This window comes from Chenopodium album, chromosome 3, assembly GCF_948465745.1.
Source record: "Chenopodium album chromosome 3, dcCheAlbu1.1, whole genome shotgun sequence".
Lineage (NCBI taxonomy): Eukaryota > Viridiplantae > Streptophyta > Magnoliopsida > Caryophyllales > Amaranthaceae > Chenopodium > Chenopodium album.
The window spans coordinates 62163691-62184969 of record NC_137836.1 but is presented as its reverse complement, the minus strand read 5'-3'; the positions used below and the strand labels follow the sequence as shown (position 1 = coordinate 62184969).

The following is a 21279-nucleotide window of genomic DNA, read 5'->3' as shown; positions in this document are numbered from 1 at the left end:
CCGCAATGAAAATACTGGTAACATCACTCTGGTGGACACTACTGTTCTTGTATATACAGAGAAGAGAAAGGGAGAACCTTTTAGCGTGCACTATAAGGAAGCGATTATAGGAACAATAATCACTATTTTAAACACTGGTACGGGTATTAGATGTATAAATTATATTGATAAAGTGGTCTTCTCTAATAGCTAATTCAAAGTGTCATGGATGTTATGTTGCTTTGAAAAAGGCACATTAAACTCACTAATTTTAATTAATTATTATTCAAAGTAATAAGTTTTGTCAAATGATATCCATAATGAAATAAGGACGTATATAACACAACATACCCAGTGCTCATATACTGGTATTTTTATATGATACCAAAAGCAGATTCAATATCATACACCAAATGCAAATAATACATTTGTTAAAAATAAATTAATTACAGATAAATATGATTTCATTTTACAATTAATGAACACTCAAATGGAAAGCTTCTCTCAACTGCTTCTGTATCTCTCCTTATGGCCTGCCTTTACACTACAATTCTACAAAAACAAAGTATCTATGGCTTAATGCATATGCTAACAAAAATGGAACTAACTCTTCAACAATACCGAAGCTACATGTACAGAGGATGAGATTTATACTACTCGTATCTAAAAATCTTTAATTTAAATGAGGCTTACAGCACAGCACTGTAAGGTGTATAATGAAGGTTGGTAAAGCATCTGCTTTGGCAATTAGGGACTCTGGGTGCAAAGAGGCACATAATGCTGATGAAATCATACATTCAACATTAAATATAAGCAAGTGAATTGCGGTCATGATCAGGCTGAGGCCGACCTCTAGTAGGAGTTGGTGGTCTTTGAATGTTGAGTTCCTAACCATTCAAGAAGAAATATCAGCACAAAGAAAAGAGGATAGAAGAAGAGAGAACTCAGCATACAGATGGTGTCAAGATTAAAAATCAAAAAACTCCCAAGGTTTTTGTGAACTATACCTGCATCCATGTATCATCCATGGAACGTTCTGGAGAAGTCTCAGGTGATTGCATAGGCGGTGGCAAGGGATGAATCAACTTTGGAACCACTACCAAACCACGGCCAATAACCAATATTGCTCCAGCATTGTTTGCAGTCCCTGAAGCAACTTGCAATTAGGATACAAGCTAAAATAGAACAGGGATAATTATTTCAAAACACAATTAACAATTGTAGTTACCACAATAGTTCGTAGCAGAAAAGAGTGTGATCAGCTGCCCTTGAGCAAATCGTTCAAAACCATCCATCACGCACTCATGGGCCCTAATAATAAGCTGCAGTTTGTTCTTTTTGCAAAACTCTGTGACTCGGTCAGGCTGTATATGAACCAGTTCCAATTCATTTTAGTAACAAATAAGAACAAAACCTTTTCATTGGGAAAAAAATTAACCAAAAAAAAAAAAAAAAAAAAAAAGAGAGAGAGAGAGAACAGAAGCACACAAACTTCAGATAGGCTTGGAAGTCAGATATTACACTTCATAACGAAGCAAATTAAGATGGCTGTAAAATAAATCCCCACAAATTTTGATAGCCAAAACTTGTGTGGTCATGCAATCAAGTCTTATATGATTTTTCAGTGATATTTTGTTTAACCAGACATACAGTTAAATGATACGCACTCATGGGCCCTAATAATAAGCTGCAGTTTGTTCTTTTTGCAAAACTCTGTGACTCGGTCAGGCTGTATATGAACCAGTTCCAATTCATTTTAGTAACAAATAAGAACAAAACCTTTTCATTGGGAAAAAAATTAACAAAAAAAAAAAAAAAAAGAGAGAGAGAGAACAGAAGCACACAAACTTCAGATAGACTTGGAAGTCAGATATTACACTTCATAACGAAGCAAATTAAGATGGCTGTAAAATAAATCCCCACAAATTTTGATAGCCAAAACTTGTGTGGTCATGCAATCAAGTCTTATATGATTTTTCAGTGATATTTTGTTTAACCAGACATACAGTTAAATGATACTTCCAAACTGCACATCTAGAAGACCAATACCTTTCCACCCCACTATAAAATTATCTGGGAAAGCCCCATTCAACTTATAGCTTATAAGACAAGCAAACTAGGTTGACTTCATCCCATAACTGAACAGAGCAGCAATGCCACCAAAAATTCGTCAGTTCTACTCTAGCTAGGTTCTCCACAAAATAGACATCATTGCATTTCTGCAGAGCAACGTTTTCTCCTTCCCCCCACCAAAACCCACAATACAATCTAGAACCACTCATATATATTTGAAGGACTTAGAAAAAACTAATCATACACCACATAACAGACAACATTTGAATATTTATCAAATATTTTCCCGATGACATATTTCAACATAGCAGCAGTACATAACTAAGTCCGACAATAACTCTTCTTATACATCTTTCTGAAATCAACAGTCACATGTACGGATGTACCCCCCAGCACAAATTGTCACCAATCCACATACAGTAAGGTTTATGATTTAATGTCACAATATGCCATTTTCATAAAAAGTTCCTTGTTATCTTTTCTATTGCCAATCCACAAATTTAGGCTTGTTTGGCATTGTTTTTGGTTTTCAGTTTTCTTTTTTTTTTAACAAAATTTCAAAAATAGGAAACAAGGAAAAGGTGTTTCCACTTTTCTGTTGTCTGTTTTCAAATTATCATGTTTTTAATAAGTTTGAATAATTTTTGATTCATTTTATGACATGTATCATATGATTTTGAAAAACAAAAAAACAGAAAACCACAACAATGCCAAATGGGAAGGTTTATGATTTTATTTCACAAAATGCCATTTTCATAAAAAGTTCCTTATTAGTTCTTAGTATTGAAGGATAGAGACAGTGTGACAACATATCTTGGATGGAAGTACATATATACAACAACGCCTCAGTTCCGAAATGATTTGGGGTTGGCTAACATGAATCAAAAGTATATATTTACACATCACCATAAAAATACATCAATGCATCTTTCACATACGATGTGACAAACCTAGAAAATGTCTAACATCTTTCACGTACAATCCATCCAGATCAATTATACAATCTACACCATCTCACCCACTATAGCCAAAAAGCCAGCATCATACCTTTTTCTCAACTGGAAATCTGAGAATGTAATTTGAGAGAACATTTACATAAATCTATATACAAATCTTATGTATAAGAATTAATTTCCAAACACACCTCACAATTCCAGTCTCAATTTCTACTAAAAAATTAATTCCAATGACACTTTGTTCAGAGAACAGGTGTTGGGTATTGGTTAATAGCACATCTGAGAATAGAAAATAAACCAATTTGCTCCAATTACAAGTCAATAGGGATAGAACTATTGCTGTAAGTTGTCAAGACAATTTGCTACTTTCCTAAAGTCCAAGTTATCACCTACATTAGCCATATATGTATTGTGCTCTAAATCAGAACTTGTACTACCACTGATGCAAGAAGGGGTTTGGGACCGCAAAAAGAAAAAAGAGGAGACCAATAAGCCAAACATTATTCTACAAAAAGAAGTAAGTTAAATATCCAACTGATTGTGCTTTCTCCATTAAAGCAACACCCACAGAAAATTAAAGAGAATTTGTTGCAGTGTACCAACACAAAGTAAAAACCTCCTAAACTTGTGCACTACAGATTTATCATTGAAGTAAATGGGAATAATTCTACTGAAGATTTCATTATAAGTAATAAATTATTAAAATAAAAAATTAAAACCAAAAAAACAAATGGCTAGTTGCATGCAAATTACTCCTTGTTCTTCAAGGAATGTGGATACACCACACAAAAGAAAAGGAGTGCTCAAAATGTAATTGAGTAATTAATGTCAAAACTAGAACAGTCAAACATATGAAATGTAGCTGCATAATACATACCCCAAATGTAACTAATCCAGGACCTCTAGCATTTGGTCTCAGACCTTCTATACTATCATTTTCCGTGGGATCAGACCTGCATAAAGGAATGCTGTGAGGCATCAACAGAGGCAGCAGAAAGAAAATATAGGAGATACAGCATCAAATTCAGGTATACCACAGCAAATCCATTAGAACTATAGACCCAGCATCCATTGTTATGGGTCTCTCAAGTTTTTCTATTTGTTCCACTGCTTGAATAGACCTTCCAATGCCACCATGCATACAGATAATTTTCTTCTCAATAAGGGCAGCGAGTGGAAGATAGTTGAATAGCTGATTAAACCGTGTCCATGCCCATATGCCATCATTTTCCCCCTATAATTTGTTAAAATGTTAGAACAGCTAAAAATGGTAGTGCTTTCTCACTCTGAAATGAAGTTAATGTTGCACAATTTCTAGACTTGTTAAAACCTGCCCATATTAGAAAGTGTGTTGTATGCCAAACGATCAATGGTGAAAGGTGCATATCTTAAAATACTAAAAACTACCTAAGCCCTATTTACTAGCTCCGTTTTCAATTTTGGGCTATCCCAATTTACTTGCCCCATTTCCTTTATAGGAGACTATTTCTCTTACACCTTGGGTTGGATCCCAGACTCAATCGTATTAATTGTTGTGCATGTAGCTATGGGGAAAGTAAACAAGGATGAAGGAAATAACAATGATTATTTTAAAAAAAAAAAAAATTGTGGACCCATTTTGAAAAACCAAATAATATACTCAAAACTTAATCTTGGGCCTCAGGAGTTATCTTTAAAAATTCATTCTTAAAATTTATTATCAATGGTAAACCCTAGTTATCTTTAAAAATTCATTGGCAACACTAATGATATAATTAATTGATTCCTTAACCATGGTTAGCTTTTAAAATAACCATTTACCAAAAAAAAAAAAAAAAAAAATATTTTACGAAAAATCAAAAAACCCACCCACCACACTCTCCCCTAGCCACGACCACAATTAGCCAACCACCAGCCACCACCGCTTAGACCCTCTGGCACCAGGTAGCCTCGATCCCCCTTTCCCCGGCGCCGGCCACAACCAAAACCACCGCACCACCTTCTCACAACACACAACCAAAGCCACCGCACCACCTCCGTGACCTCGCATCTCCGACCACCATCAACCTCAATTAATCACAACACCTTCACACCCACAACCCACCTGCTGCACTCGCCCCGCACAACCACCGAACCGCACACACCACTTCTGCTAACACCGCAAGCCGCAATAACCTAGGGTCGAATTTGGGTTTTAACCATCGGAAACCCACCTAAAACCACCAGAAATCGAAACCCGTTTGGGTTTGGTTTCGAAACCCTAAACGGGTTTGGGTATTTCTTGGTGTTTTGGGGTGGTTTTAAGGGATTGCGAACTAGGGAAGAGGGTTGACGGGGAGGTTCACTGGTTTTCGGGGTGGTTTGGGGTGGGGCCGTGGTCGGTAGTGAGGCGGTGAAAGAGAAAGAGAGGAGCAGCAGCAGGTAGGGCCGTAGGGGATCGAGATTGAGAGAAAGAGAGGAGGTGGAGGTGGGGGATTCATGGCCGACGCACTGGCGAAGGTGGATCAGGGCGGCGTCGGCGTTGGTGGAGGGGGAGTGGATGGTGGCGCCGGCGTTGGTGGGGGGGAAGTGGATGGGCGGCGCCGGCTGTGCTGGTGGCTAAGTTGGGTGGGGAAGGGTTTTTTTTTTTTTGAAATATATTTTAATAATAATTTAATTATTAAAAAAAAATAATAATAAAAAAAAAAAAAAAAAAACTAACTATAGTTAAGGATTTTTATTAAAATAACACTTATCAATGGTAATAAAAAAATTTAGGTTTACCATTGATAATAAATTTTAAGAATGTTTACCACTTAGAAAATTAAAAACTTGGAGTTCACCAAAGAGAATTTCCCAAAAATAAAATATAAAAAAAAAGTCAACATTACCATTCTCTCAATGCATTCAAGACGAAACCCAAAGAGTGCGTTAATATCAGCAGCTTCATGATTCCCACGTATCAAGTGAATATTTTCAGGATATTCAATCTTCAAAATAAATTAATTTATTAGTTTGTAGTGCACCAAAAATTTATTAAAATAAACCAAGCTATCAAGAGAAATAGAGCAACTATACCTTCAGAGCAAGAAGTAATGTAATAGTCTCTAAGCTATGTTGCCCACGATCAACGTAGTCACCTAAAAATAGATAGTCAATATACCTGGAACAAAAACATTGACAAATTAATAGCCAACTCATTAACGCAAAACAGCTGCAAAAGCTAATTGACATTTAAGTCAGATTCACAGGACCAGCCCAAGCAGTTGAGACCATTGACAAGCATTCTTTGAAAGTGTGGATAAGAAAAAATAGAATATGAACCTATAAGGATATCACATATCTTAGCATTGACTTCAAAGAAGTTGACTAAAGAGCTAATTCTCCCCCAAACTCGTTAGTCGTAATTGTCCATTTATCATCCCCCCACCAAAAATAAATAAATAAATAAATAAATTCTCTCATTCTAATATAAGCTAAAAAAACAACAGTATTAATTAACTATTCCCAATTTGGACCAATTAACTCAAAATGGATTCAGCAATGCATCATATAGTGAAAAGATTAATGCCAAATAAAAGCATACATTGACAGAAGCATAAAAGGCATCTTCCAACCTAAGTATCGCCCCCCCCCCCCCCCCCCCCCCCCTTGAAGATTGGCTGGATGCCAGTCTAAAGCAGAACTTTGTGGGTAATTCCCCACCCCCACCCCACAACACACACACCAAAAAAAAAAAAAAAAAAAAAAAACACTAGGATAGGTCCTCTGGGCCAGCAAATAACCAGATAAAAAAAAGAAGGTAGAAAATAATTCCACATGAAACAAATACAACAAGCCCCTTGATCATAGTATACTATTTGGTCTTTGTATAAGGATAAACATTTCAAAACTCAATGATTTCAGTTTCAATAACCTCTACAATTTTTCGTGTTAGATACATTACAAGAAACAAGACAGGAAGGGCTGTTGGTCATGCAAAATTCAGAAACCATTACGTAAAAGCTGTAGAGCTATAAACATGATTGAATTGTCACCAAAAAAAGGAAGAACTGTTTGATTATATCCATATCCCTCAGCTCGGTTTTAGTAGGTAAAACCATAATTAATGTACTATAATCTATAACTTCCAACTAAAAGAAAAGAGCAATAGCTTACGTAATGTCACCAGCGGTTGAAGGAAATCCATATTCATCAAACAATCGTATCAAATCTCCAAACTGTCCATGAAGATCACCAAACACTTTGATCGGAGCTCTCAACTGAAGAACACTTGGCTCATGCATAAATATTTGTTCTGCAGCATGGCAAATCTCACCCACTTCATAAGAATCCAAGAAAAATTTCCTATTTACTGGAGGTTTCCAGTTTCGTGGTCTGAGCAAAGTAGAGATAACCTGACAAAAGTTAAAGAGCAATGAATACGAATGACATATTTCAGTTTCCCATGTCCGCGATTGGAAAAAATTAAAAAACATTTTGATGTCCTACTTTTTTATGCAAACCCTGAGGAGACTTGGGTTTCACGAACTTTTTGCCAAGAGTTGACTGGTCACTGGTGACAGGTATCATCCTCCTGCTCTCATTTTCAAACTGGTCAAGTGATAACTGCCTCACCATTCCACCTAAGTTCCCTACAATTTCTTTAGCGACTACAACCTGAGCCAACCAAAAGTTAATACTGGAAACCTAAAGCACAATTAAAACATAATAATACTGAAGTAAAAGTACATACTGCTCTAGGATGGAGGCGAACATCACCATCAGCATCACTACCATCTGAAGGAGTATCTGTGGTAGGTGTGCTGCCTTGCGACAGAGGAGATTCATCTGGTGGAGATGAGGATGCAGCTTGAGCAGCCTGCCAGACCGTTCTAACTGCTTCAACCTCAGCAGCAGATGCCTCCACAAGTTTATCCACAGATTTTTTTCCGGGGCTGGAAACAGAAGTTTCAAAGTTCAAATATATTACACCAAGTCACTCAACCATCATAAATATTGTTTCCTTCGTTTTTTTAAGATGCATCACTTTCAGTTTAGGAAAGTTTCAATTTAGATGAATCAATTTTTTCTTTCTCTTTTAGGTAAGGTTTTGCTTATCAAATTACCCATTTGCCCTTACTAACTTCCAAATTCTTATATTGTTCTCCCATTGCTCCCCACTACCCTAAATAAACTACCCCTACACCCATTTAAAATCTCTCATCAAAAATTGCCTAGGAGCCCGTGAAATCCAAAGTGATGCATCTAAAAGAATCAGAGGAAGCATTAAAGAAAAACCAAAATCTTCTACCTTACAACACAAGGTAGATTTTTTTCATGACTTCCATCAGATACATTTATAGAGGGCGGCGTAGAAATACTAATATTAACTCTGGGATCAGTTAGGCTCGGAGCTCTCTCCGATGTCAGTGGTGGGGAATTATCATCAGACTGCAACACCATATTCTCTGCGACCAGGAAGTCGTCCAGCAATACATCTGCATGAAAATCCATACTATTCAACATCACATATTTGAGTCAAGATTTAAATTCAATGTGCAACCATGTTACCTGTACACGAGTATAGAACATGGGTACAAAATCCAGTGTCCGATTGTAAAAATAAACAAAATATAATGGGGATTATGAAGAGTGCAACCAGATAATATGACACAAAGCCTTAAATGACATTTATTACCCTCTACCCCAATACATGCCTTAGTCTCCCTAAACTTATTTAAGTCCCCATTATTCCAACACTCTACTCTCCACACCTAAGACTGCATCTCAATAAATGTGACACCATTCTATTTTGTTTAAAAAGACACTTAATAGCAATCCTACAAAAGCAAAAAAAAAATTAATAAATAAATAAAATTGCCTTCAATCTCAAATGCACATTATGGCCTTGTAATTTTGCCAATATTCGACTCAATTTTACTCAGCAAATATTATTTTCTTGATCAAAACTATATTCGTTAATGTGTACAACAAGCTGTGCATACCTGAACACTCCATCACAGTAAACTCCTCATCCAATGTCAGCACACCTTGGTCCTCATCTCAGTTGGTTCTAGACTAGGTTTACTTATGCTACACCCAAAACTTTTCAAGATTTTAGCTTGTCTTTGTAGCTCTCAAAACTAGCATTGGTCCTTAATATCCATCAACCAGAATCTGATAGTCATAAGCTCATTCGTGATATTTACAAGGCGCTGATTACAAATCCTTAAAGTAGCCCCGTACTTTTTATTCATTAATAGGTAATAAAATTTATAAAAAAAATTAGACAGACACCATGGGGAAACCCATCACCCATATAGAAATAAGACTAAGGAAAAAATAACCTCATGCCCTGGAGCCATCACAACCCAACTAATCAGCAACATTTTTGGAACATCAAGCATCTCTCAGGACCCCATAATTTCTACGGACTTTATAATTTCCATGTGCACCTCCAAAAGATACTGTGATAGTGAAATAGGTTTGCCATCACATGACAAAAGGCAAGATATGACAACAGGGAAGATATTTGCTTGTAAATCAAGTGCAGTAACTAAAATTTGTTTACTACACAATCTATTAGAAGTATCTGAGCAGTGTAATCTAGCAATATTTTTTCGTAAATTATTTATCATGGATGCTCTACCCTTGTATCATTTCATTTTGCTTTTTATAAGCTACCAGTTCCTTCCTCTTCATCCATTCATTACCTAGGAAATAATATTCAACTTCAGGTGCCAGTCTACTGTTTGATTCATATACAAGCATGAAAGTTTCTATAGCAAGCAAATAATCTAATAAACCAACAGACATAATATCTCACATCTAATTCAGAAGGACAACATAGTTCTGCACAACTGCTCGAAAATTTCAAACGAAATGACATTCTCATATTCTCTCAAGCAATTCATTCTTAACAAAGAAATTTTAGCACATCAAGAGCCACTTAGAGATAAAGCATCAGCATTTGAGATAAAAAATAAATAAATAAATAAATAAATAAATAAAACACACACACACACTCTACTACTCTAGCATGCGTATGTACATCAACCTTTTTTGACAAATTCATCCTTACCTCCCCTAAGACCACCATAAATATATATACGAACACCAACAGAAGAAGAAGCATGCCGACAGCGACGCATCAACTCCAAGGAAGGATCGTATTCTGTTTGTCCTTTGTTGCCCTTTGAAGAAGTCACCAGTCCATTCCTATCCAACCACACTCCAGCAGCAGTGTCCAAAACTGGTATACATTAAACAAACAAACAGTGCCCATTCATTATCACAGTCCATTTCACATGCTCAAAGACTTATCAACACCAGTCCTGGGGTTACCTGCAACAGCTGCTTCACCTTCAATGGCACGTCCTCCCCTTAGAGCACCCCCAGTAACATGCAATCTAGCACCTACAAAGACCTAATAAGCAACAAATTTAGATACAAACTTGTCTAAGTAAAATCTGGAAAACTCAAAAGATAAATAAATATACAGATAAAAAAGAAAAGAAAAAATTCTGCTATGTCACTATTCATATGACCATATGTTGACTTTGTCTATAGTTTTTTACTAACATAATAGTGGAAATAGTCGACGTGTGTCAGTTATTAAAAAAGGGAGGACATCCCCTCTTTCAACCTTTCAACCCGTAATCAAATGTCAAAAATATGAGAGCAGCAGCAGCAACAGAGTACAAGTTAAGCTAGAAAGAAGGAGAGCAGCATCTGAACCTAATAAAAGACAGCAACAGAAAAGAAGAGACACAAAGGTGGATGTAAAAGATGAGCCCATTTTAATTGACTTTTTGAGTTCTAATTCCCAGCAAGAAGTTAAGTTTCCCTTTAAATTCCCCTTATTTTTATATGCTGAGGCTTTCATTGCTACTCATTTCCAGACAGTTAACATTCACTTAGTTTCTTCCCTTCAAAAACAATCGCTCAGGAGGCAGAAAAGCACCTCATGCTACACTTTAGGCAGCCAGATGCATTGAGAAATCATTCGCTCACTAGTCACTGCAACACCATAGGAGCCTTTATAAAAACATGTTGGAAATTATCCTAACATCCCTCATTTAACATTGTTTGGGTTATTGTGGTAAAAGTTGTATAGATTCACTAATTACAATAACCCTATTTAAATATCTCCCCTGCTTTTCATTCAAGGAAAAATAGGAAGCTTTGAATTGTTATAACTCATTAACTCCCATCCTTACACTCAATTCCCAAATCCATTATTTCCAAACCCGCAAAACAATGAAACTATATCCCATTCCTACCCTCTAAATCCCATAAACAAAATCTTTGTAAATTAATGAACCAAAAGCTTCCATAAACAGTTATACGGTTAATACCACAAAACTTACCGCAGCATGTTGGTACCTTGGGGAGGGAGAAACACCAGGTGCTAGAGTCCACTCCCACTGACCATTTCTATGCATAAGTAGTCCATATGCATCTGCAAGGGGCTGTATATGCACGATATCAATCAATAACATATAAACTCTTTCTATGTAAACCTATTAGAATCCATTCATAAGAGTCATAGCAAATTGGAAGAACAATCATGTAGCTTTACAAACCAATATGCAAAAAAGATAAGTTGAAAATGAATGTATACGTTCCACAAGCCATGGAATAAATGCTACATGTGACAAAATATGTTTAAGATCAACCAGTGATTATTAAATTTGGGGGTGAACTGACAGAAATTTAACCATTTTGCCTGAAATGCAGAAGTTATGCACAATTTTATACGTATTCATGAAGAAGAAAAAAAGCAATAAAATAATTCAATGAAATCTACAACTATTTGCACAAGAAGCTCTTTCACAAATCAATATGGATCATACAAAGGCTGTTCTTTGCCCCATTATTGTCATCCTTGAATCTAATCAGTATACCTTACAATAAGGCAATGGGTTCATTTAAGGATGTATGACAGGTTCTCAAAAGCCAGAACTGCTCCAGGCAGTAAAGGGTCACCACATCTGCTGCACCAGGTACAGGCATATGCAAAGCATTCGTGTATGGCTTAATTTTCTGCAAAAATGCTAGTAATTGTTTCAGACCTTTCAGTTTTTATTTACTAATTTATTTTGGTGAAATGCTGTTATGATTTATGAAAGTGGCCAGGGAAATGAGGGATACCCTATTAAGAAAGTATGAATGAAGCTAGGAACAATGGGTACACATTATTGTTCACATAGTTCACACTGTTGGGTTAAAGCCTCAACAAGCTTTTTTTATCCAAGTATGTACTAAAATATGTATAGAAGATGCACAACTTACATACACTTTTTCTTCTACCACTAAGAAGAATACATACGCATCATTAAGGAAAAATTCCATATTGAACCCATTTGTCTCAGCTTCCACATCTTCCACAAGAAACAAAACAAATATGGTATGCATAAGGAGAAAAACTAGACCTACAAGAGCTTTCTGAGGCATTGTAAGAACTACAAAGACATATTATAATAATATGGGGCACTCAAAAACTTCTACAGATCAAGGCATGGAAAGAGAGCATAAATCAATCAATCAAAGCTTTAATCCCATCAGAGAGCATAAAGACGGGGAAATAGAGAAATACGCTGTGCACAAAGAGTTTAGAACTATCAGAACAGACAATCCTATGCAAAAATAAGGAAGCAGTCCGCAGTAAAACTTCCCACAAACAGAAGCAACATACCGCGCCAGTTGAGTCTCTTCCGCCACATAGCAAAAACATGCCGTCTGATCGAGCACTTGCAGTGGCATACCTACACATTGTGCAACCATATTGTCGAATATAATTAGTAAGGTTTAAGCTGTATTGTGATGTATATGAAGTATCAAATAAGTCAATTTCAAAACATCTGGACAACCAACTATTAATGGATCCCTGGCAAATTGACAAGTCATTGATGACTGAGCATAACAAACAAGCTTTCATGTGATACATTAAAAATCATCTTCTCTATCAGTTTATCACCCTCCCTCCAAATTTTTCATTGCTATTATATCTACAAAATTGATATGAATGGGGTTATCTATCCTATAACTCTATAAGTGTTAGAGAGAGAATGTTTGTTATTACATCTAAAGAATTGTTATGACGTGAACCCCAGCTCCTTATTCCATTTTCCCTCTTATTAGACAAACTCAACTAGTTTGTATTTAGGCATCTCTTAGCTGATTTCTTAATTATACTTTATACAGTCTTGTGCACCGATTTCCCAGATCATCTTAGCTCCATAAATTATTAGTACTAACTCCTACTGTTTTTTTTTTTTTTTTTTTTTTTTTTGTGGGTTTTAGCCTTCTTTTATATATATATTTTTATATTTATATATATATATATATGATTCTCGTCTTTGGCCTTCTTTTCTATTCACAAGAGAGGAATTTTGGAGATTATCCATTTATAGCTCAGTGTATATATTTTTTTTGCAGGCTCTTCCATTGGACTATAGATCATATCTAAGTTTGACACTGGTTGAGTATTTATGCTTCCATGAAACCTCTTCTGCAATTCAGATGAGTTTTTTGACATGACTTCTATTGTGGTGGTTTTAATTAGCCTGATTTGTTGGGTGGTAGCAGCCATGGATGCATCTTTGCAGGAGGAAGATCATATTTTGTGAAAGGTTAATTTTGTTTTTTACTTTTCTCCATTTTACTCCTTTTGTTTTAATGGCTTACTACTTTACAAAATACAAACTTTACTTTCAAGGTGCTCCCAGATTAGTTTACACACTTTCCCTTAGAGGGTTTCAACCCATACTTTTTGTTAAGTATATCTTTAGAAAATTTTGGCCTGCTTTCATTATCGTATATTTCATTTTGGTATTCTTTCTCCCTTTTTCCATAGGAATTATGCCTTATTTTGAGGCTCATCCATGATAGTCATCTTAAAGCTAGAAGTCAGAGCAATGTTCACCCAACTCTTCAATACTAAATTTCAATTGCCCCTTTGAATATTTATAAAAAAAAAAAAAAAACCAATTATCACATTCACCACACAAAATTAACATATTACTATATGAGTTCTTTAAATTTAAAAGAAAATTGTAGCCAAAAATTAAGCAGCGAGAGAAAGCAAAAGACAACCCTACATCTTCAAAATAAAATTAATGACGTACTTACAAAAGTAGAATGGTGAGATCTTTTGTTTCCAGATAAATCATAGTTTCAAGTAAGGCACATGTGCTAGGCTTAACACTTAGCTATCCAGTACTCAATACCATGATGCTTGGCCCAAATGGCTGCTAAGGATGGAAAAACAGCTTCTCTAACCAAAATACTTTTACTTAAAATTTCAAATAAATAAAATAATAAATAAATAAAATAAAATTTCACAATGATTTCCAGGGTGAAAGGCCTACTATTTCACGCAATGCTTTCCGGCATAATATCATATCTAGTTACCTACTAATGAAACCAACTTGAGCTAAAACTAGCTTATGTTAAATTGAATTAAGGGTTCACAAGTCAACTTTATGGGAAAATCTAATGATCCTCACTAGTAATTGCTTCATTCAAAAAGCACTATATATGTGATTTAAGTATAGAACATTAGTTCGTGAGAAAATGCTTTTAGAGGTTTTCAGATTTCTGATGGAAACAAGAGACCATGGTGATCATAATTGATAATTCACCAACTTTGCTGATGTTGTTGACCTTTATCATCTATTGAGTATCAGTCAATAAAAGCCATAGTAGTGATCTAAGTGGCTTTAATGGTTAGCAAATGTATTCTTCACTTTTGCACTCAATTAGAGCAATATTATCAAATAGAATATTTGAGGGTAGTCTCCACTTGTCATATACTAGGTTCTGACTTCTGAGAAACATTTGGTATTAAATTTGTAGAAGACTTGCTTCAATAGAGTCAAAATATTCTGGGCATGAGTAGTTTGTATTTTACCCTACTTCAGTAGTTGGTACAAGGGTAATTGACTGGCATACCTATATCTCATAGTGTTGTATAGATACTATGCACTTTACCATAATTGGATCCACCAGTCACAGTGATAGCTGGAGGGAGGGGGGTAGGAAAAATATAAAACAAAAAAAAGTCACCTAAAAAGAATAAATTTATTCAAGGCAGTAATAAAAGCAAGTTTCCACAAGCTAAAAGCATAGCCCTTTTACCTTTCAAACACCACCCAAGACAATGAGGGTATATATATCAAAAGTCCACAAAATAAAGACGGAATGTCGATCAAATAAATTTTTTTAACCACCACAGCTGTAAAAATAAATTTAAACCAACTACTTGATTACATGCCCAGTTGCTCACATTAACAACTAACAAGCCTTTAAAGTTTAAAGTTAACTATTAGAAGCAGATATAAATTTACACTAAAACTAGCAAACAGAATAAACTCACATTCTAGCAGATGGTCTATCACCTTCAGGGTTAAGCCTCTGCCAAACATATGGCTTTTGAGCAGTATCCAAAACCCAAGCATCTGACAGAACCCTTTTCCCTGAAAGAGAAAAGTATATTTTACTATCTATATATTATTGGCATAAGAGCGCCAATAAACAGCGTTCTAATAACTACAAATAGCAAGATAAGCAATGTAGCCCACAAGGAATAAGCATAGTCAGCAAATTGGCAACCAGGTAGTTATATAAATGCAGTAACAGAAGTAGTTTTTCAGTTCAGACGAGGCCTTATCTGACATATTATAACTATCGAGTGGCAAACTATCCATTAATACCAGCATTGACACAAAGCAAGAACTAGCACATTTCATGTAGAAAAAAAAAAACAGAAATGCACATGATTAGCTGGCTGTATACAAAAAAATGTACACACACAGAAACTTTTAAACACAAGGGTTAAAAGTAAACATGACCAAATTACGAAAAGTTAACTAGTGAAAATGATATGGAGCTGAAACTTGTCCGTTCCATTACATGGCAACCGTTTAGTAACGGATTTTGAACATGCCCTTCCACGAAAAAAAGAAAAAAAAAAAAAAAAAAAAAAAAAAAAAAGGAAAAAAAAAAAAAAATACATCCTAGCCGAACCATCAACTATGACTCGCCGTGTAGTTTTTCATGGAAAATGGTAAAATGAGAGAACACTTACAGACTGTTTAGAAGAGGAGAAAATGGAAGTGAAGATAAAGACGGATTAAGGAGAAAGCCCAAAGAGGTTAGTTATTCCCATGAAGATAGAATTCCCACGCCAATTCATGTCTCCCAATTCCCATTCCAAGTCATCTCTTCTAATTCAGCCTTCTTTCTCTAATTCTCCAATTTCTCATCTTCTTCCTTAAATTTGACATTAATTTTCTTTCTTTATCAAATTTAATAAACCAATTCCATTATTTCTCCTATTTCCATGGAACTTTGTTAATTACATTTGGAAATTCAAAAGGTTTTCCCCATATTCAAACTGAGCAATGGGTATGAACACCAATTTTTCAATTTTTCAATTTTTCAAATTTTCTTTCTAAATTTCTCCCACATCATCCAATTCTAATTTGTTTATCAAAACATTAAAAAAAAATAATAATAAAATTACATCAATTTAGATAAACTACAAAATTACCTAAATCTTTAGGTTTTATTATTCACGATTTATTGTCATCATTGATTCGTCTTGCAGTTGCCGAGCACTCTCGATTTCAATTCACCTCTACAACTCACCAACTTCCAATATTGCGGATCAAAGTAAAAGTAAGTCAATCAATCAATCAATCAATCAAAGCCTTAATCCCAAAAGTGGGGTCGGCTAACATGAACCAAATTTGATTATTCCGTGTAGTCATCAACATAAATCTTTCTCCTCCATCCCTTACGATCCAAAACTTCATCCTCACGTAAATCCATGCACTTCATATCCTTCCTCACTCCTTCCAACCAAGTCATCTTTGGTCTCCCTCTTCCTCGTTTAATCCCTCCATGGTCCCACTCTTCCACTCTTCGCACCGGTGCACCCTCGGGTCTCCGTCTTACATGTCCAAACCAACGCAGACGATTTTCCCTTAATTTATCTACAATGCCCGCCACACCTACTTTCTTGCGAATAACCTCATTTCTGATTCTATCTCTTAAAGTGTTTCCACACATCCACCTTAACATGCGCATTTCCGTAACCTCCATCTTTTTAATATGCTCTTTCTTAGGAGCCCAACATTCTGTACCATAGAGCAACACTGGTCTTATGGCAGTCCTGTAGAATTTTCCCTTCAACTTTAAGGGAATGCTGCGGTCGCATAGCACTCCCGTGGCCGCTCTCCATTTAAGCCACCCTGACTTAATCCTGTGGGTCACGTCTTGATCAATGTCACCATTCTTCTGGATGATCGACCCTAGGTACTTAAAACATTCACTCATGGTCAAATCCTTTCCATCCAAACTCACCACTTCATTGCTATGAGCCATACTATGGCTCATAGTATGGCTCATAGCAATGAAGTGGTGAGTTTGGATGGAAAGGATTTGACCATGAGTGAATGTTTTAAGTACCTAGGGTCGATCATCCAGAAGAATGGTGACATTGATCAAGACGTGACCCACAGGATTAAGTCAGGGTGGCTTAAATGGAGAGCGGCCACGGGAGTGCTATGCGACCGCAGCATTCCCTTAAAGTTGAAGGGAAAATTCTACAGGACTGCCATAAGACCAGTGTTGCTCTATGGTACAGAATGTTGGGCTCCTAAGAAAGAGCATATTAAAAAGATGGAGGTTACGGAAATGCGCATGTTAAGGTGGATGTGTGGAAACACTTTAAGAGATAGAATCAGAAATGAGGTTATTCGCAAGAAAGTAGGTGTGGCGGGCATTGTAGATAAATTAAGGGAAAATCGTCTGCGTTGGTTTGGACATGTAAGACGGAGACCCGAGGGTGCACCGGTGCGAAGAGTGGAAGAGTGGGACCATGGAGGGATTAAACGAGGAAGAGGGAGACCAAAGATGACTTGGTTGGAAGGAGTGAGGAAGGATATGAAGTGCATGGATTTACGTGAGGATGAAGTTTTGGATCGTAAGGGATGGAGGAGAAAGATTTATGTTGATGACTACACGGAATAATCAAATTTGGTTCATGTTAGCCGACCCCACTTTTGGGATTAAGGCTTTGATTGATTGATTGATTGATTGAAAGTTACTACCATTATACTTGTTGAATTTTGTAATTATGCCCCCTAAGATCAGAAGGTTGATAAATAGTTCAAGTTGTATCGAGTTAAAATATCCGAATATATTTTTGTGCCTAATTTGATATATGTTATCATTATATCATAGCATATTGTAGTATATATGCTGTTTAATTTTAGCCTGAAATTTTTTAGTTTGTATAAGTTGGAAAATATGATAGGCCCATATTGTAATTTAAAACAGGGCCTTAAAAATCTTCAAAATGGCCTTGCATGAAACCATATTCGATTTTTTGACACTTTAAATGTTTACCTTGATAGAATTGTAAAATTCAACAATTTTAAAATTCTACCTAGGTCACGTATTTTAAGGATCATAAAATCGTAAGATTCAAATATGAATAGCAATCATCACAGCAATGATAGCTGGTTGTAAAGGAACTTAAATGGCTGTGGGAGGTTAACCACAATTGAGCCCATTGTCGCATGTGCTTGCATGTTGAAGCCATATTTAACTTATATTATCGTGATTTACTATGTCAGGCTATGCCATGTCATGCTTCTCCAAAGAAATGTGGCTTAGATTGTGTCTTACCGAGCCATGTTTTTTTCATGATGTGTCTTGTCTTGCCATGGGCAGCCCAGCACACTTGTATAATATAAATTTAACATATCCAGGAACACACTCTCTCCTAAATCTAGAAGAATCTGAGATATTTGTGCCAAAAATAAATCTAATTTGGACCATGAAGAATACGAAGGATTGTGAAAATAGGAGAGAAAAAGTCCAAGAAAATCAATTATGGCCCATGAATTTATTTTTTTAGCATCCAGCACATCCACCTTTTCAACCAAAGTTGATGATGAAATATGAGGGTATTTTTTTTTTTGCATAATCAGCTAGCTCATGTTGAACTTCAAAAGTAACTATCAAAAAATCCTCGCAACAAATAACTCCAACGGTATAGTCAACTCCATTTAGAATGCATTGCCAATCCAGGTAATTCAACCATTAAATAACACCAATTCTAATGTGTCGAGCCCTCCAAAGTCAATAAGTGAATACTCTATCCAATTTTCTTTGTTCTTCCTACTATCCTATTACATCGGTTAATTTGTTATCCTTCTTTACTTATAATTAAAGTCTTTAAATTTCTATCTCCACATCATCCATTTGAGAAAACAGATTCAGAGGTTTCTTGAACATACCCCCTCAAACCCTCGTACAAAGTAACTTCACAAGGAGGGGATAGATAGTAATAGTCCTTGCCTGATAGGAGTTTTTTTAACGACTCTACTTAGCGTCAAAAAAATTTAAAATGCATCAAAGAGAACACAAGATGAAGAACTAACCATCATTGCCACTGACTGTTACGAGGTATCTTTGAGCAACCAGGTCCATTACATGGCCATATCTAGGTCCAGGTCCTTGACCTTGGACAACTACTCTGCAAACACACAATCAAGGAAAGAAGATGAATGAATATCCACAAAACGAAAGCTCGTGGCATCAAAGGAATTACTTTTCTGCCAAAAATGTCACTCACCTATGCCATTTATACTTGTCATTGGTCAAATCAAGCACATATAGATCATCTGTCGAATGCCCGGCAGGTCCTATACCACCCTACTCTCCACTCCAAAGCACAACACCACATCAATAAATAACACTACCAACATTCATCCCAAGCAAAAAACAACTAAATATGAAATGCCATACAAACACTCACCTGAAATACAACCATAGTTCCAACTGCGGCAGCTGCGTGAGCCGCCCTCGGAGAAGGCGGGTCACCCGCCGGTCTAATCCTATTGTTCAAAACACCCAAACACAATCAAAATGCAGAAACACCAAACCAAAAACAGAAACAAAATCAACAAATAAGGTGATAAAACATTAAACCTGGCCCATTTTTTAGTAAGAATATCATAGGAATGAACAGAATTCGTAACCCCAGCCAACCCTAAATCACAAAACCAAATCAAATCAATCAAACCCAACAATTCAATCAACCAAAATCAAATCAAACAAAATCGAAAACCCCATTAACTGATTCCAGGAGCGGAAGAAGAAGCGCCGCCTTCAATGGCGGTTGCACCACCAAAAAGAATAAGACGAGGACCCTGAGATTTGGTAGCTGCGACGGCGGTAAGGGTATGACCACAACGAGGACCAGGCGCATCTTCGTCGGAATCCCAAAACGATTCTAAAGGGTTGTACGTAGGAGCAGGTTGCAGCCATGGCTTGGACGCCATTGATGAAGAAGAAGGAAGAAGAAGAGAAGAAATGGAAAACCCTAGGAGAGAGAAAATGGAGAGAATTGGAAAGAGTTGATCATGGCGCTGGTTTGGTGGTGCTAGAGGTGGTTGGTACCTTGGATACTGTGCATTGAAATTCCAATTCACAATCACAATTTCTTTTTTTAATTTTTTTTGATTAAATTTAATTGTAAGGATGAATTCAGAAATTCCGGGGGTTTTATTTTTGTTTTTTGTTTTTGTTGTGATAATTATTTATATTATTTTCTGGGTTTTGATGTGAATATTATGAAATGAGGTGTAATTGGGTGCCAAAAAAAGTCAACCGGTAATGGTATTGGTTTTGCTTACTGTCAACTGTCCCACTCTAGAAGAGGGCCAGCCTGGATGATGATCTTGTATTTATCATGGGAATTGTCTTTTTTGGGGAATAAATGGAAGCTTGGATTCTAGATATCAAATATAGTTGGATAGTTCCATCACTTTATATTTATCAACTTGGGTGTTTTATATTCACTACTCTATTGTATTTGATTTATGGGTGTCTATAAATGAGCTTGTTGCTTGTTCGAAGATTCACCCGATTTAATGCTCGTTTATTTAGTTTGTTATTTTCATTTGGCTATGAAAACTATTTGGATAAGTAAATTTGGATTGAATTTTTTTTATAGAATCTTATGGCTACATGTGTTATACGAAGTATATATTACGGGGATAACGAATTATAGTAAAATGCATTTTTTTTAAGATTCACTTTTCTTACTTTTCATTATTTGGGGAATCACCTTTCATTTTCATTTAAGGATTTGTTGGTTGCATAATAAAAAATAAAAAAAATCATCTCATTTAATCACAAAACTACTCCCAAGATGTGTTTTAAGTACAACTTTCACCATAAGGAAGTGTTTACAAGCTTCTAATAAATTTCTTAATATATAATCAATCAAAGAGTTATTGGCTCTACATAG

The 21279-nt window shown here is 35.9% G+C and overlaps 1 protein-coding gene across 1 annotated transcript; it reads right to left on the bottom strand.

The window, feature by feature from the left end:
* Positions 1-317: 317 nt before the first annotated feature.
* On the bottom strand, positions 318-20690 carry LOC145624020 (serine/threonine-protein phosphatase BSL1-like). Its single transcript, XM_081676947.1, has 21 exons — positions 20104-20690; positions 19956-20016; positions 19783-19861; positions 19600-19679; positions 19406-19500; positions 15328-15427; positions 12646-12715; positions 11318-11419; positions 10293-10374; positions 10030-10200; positions 8260-8446; positions 7702-7903; positions 7458-7625; positions 7125-7363; positions 6045-6129; positions 5858-5956; positions 4043-4242; positions 3886-3961; positions 1208-1343; positions 987-1126; positions 318-866 (listed from the first exon to the last, which is right to left on the bottom strand). Exons 1-21 carry the CDS (start codon positions 20306-20308, stop codon positions 783-785), a joined length of 2661 nt encoding a protein of 886 aa, XP_081533073.1. The 5' UTR covers positions 20309-20690; the 3' UTR covers positions 318-782.
* Positions 20691-21279: the final 589 nt, after the last annotated feature.

Coding starts and splice junctions, on each gene's coding strand:
- LOC145624020 (XM_081676947.1), bottom strand. CDS start 20,308: ATGGCGTCCAAGCCATGGCTGCAACCTGCTCCTACGTACAACCCTTTA. Junction 8,447..10,029: donor TTATGGTGGTCTTAGGGGAG/GTAAGGATGAAT, acceptor ATTTTCATGCAG/ATGTATTGCTGGACGACTTC. Junction 7,626..7,701: donor TTCGCCTCCATCCTAGAGCA/GTATGTACTTTT, acceptor TGGTTGGCTCAG/GTTGTAGTCGCTAAAGAAAT.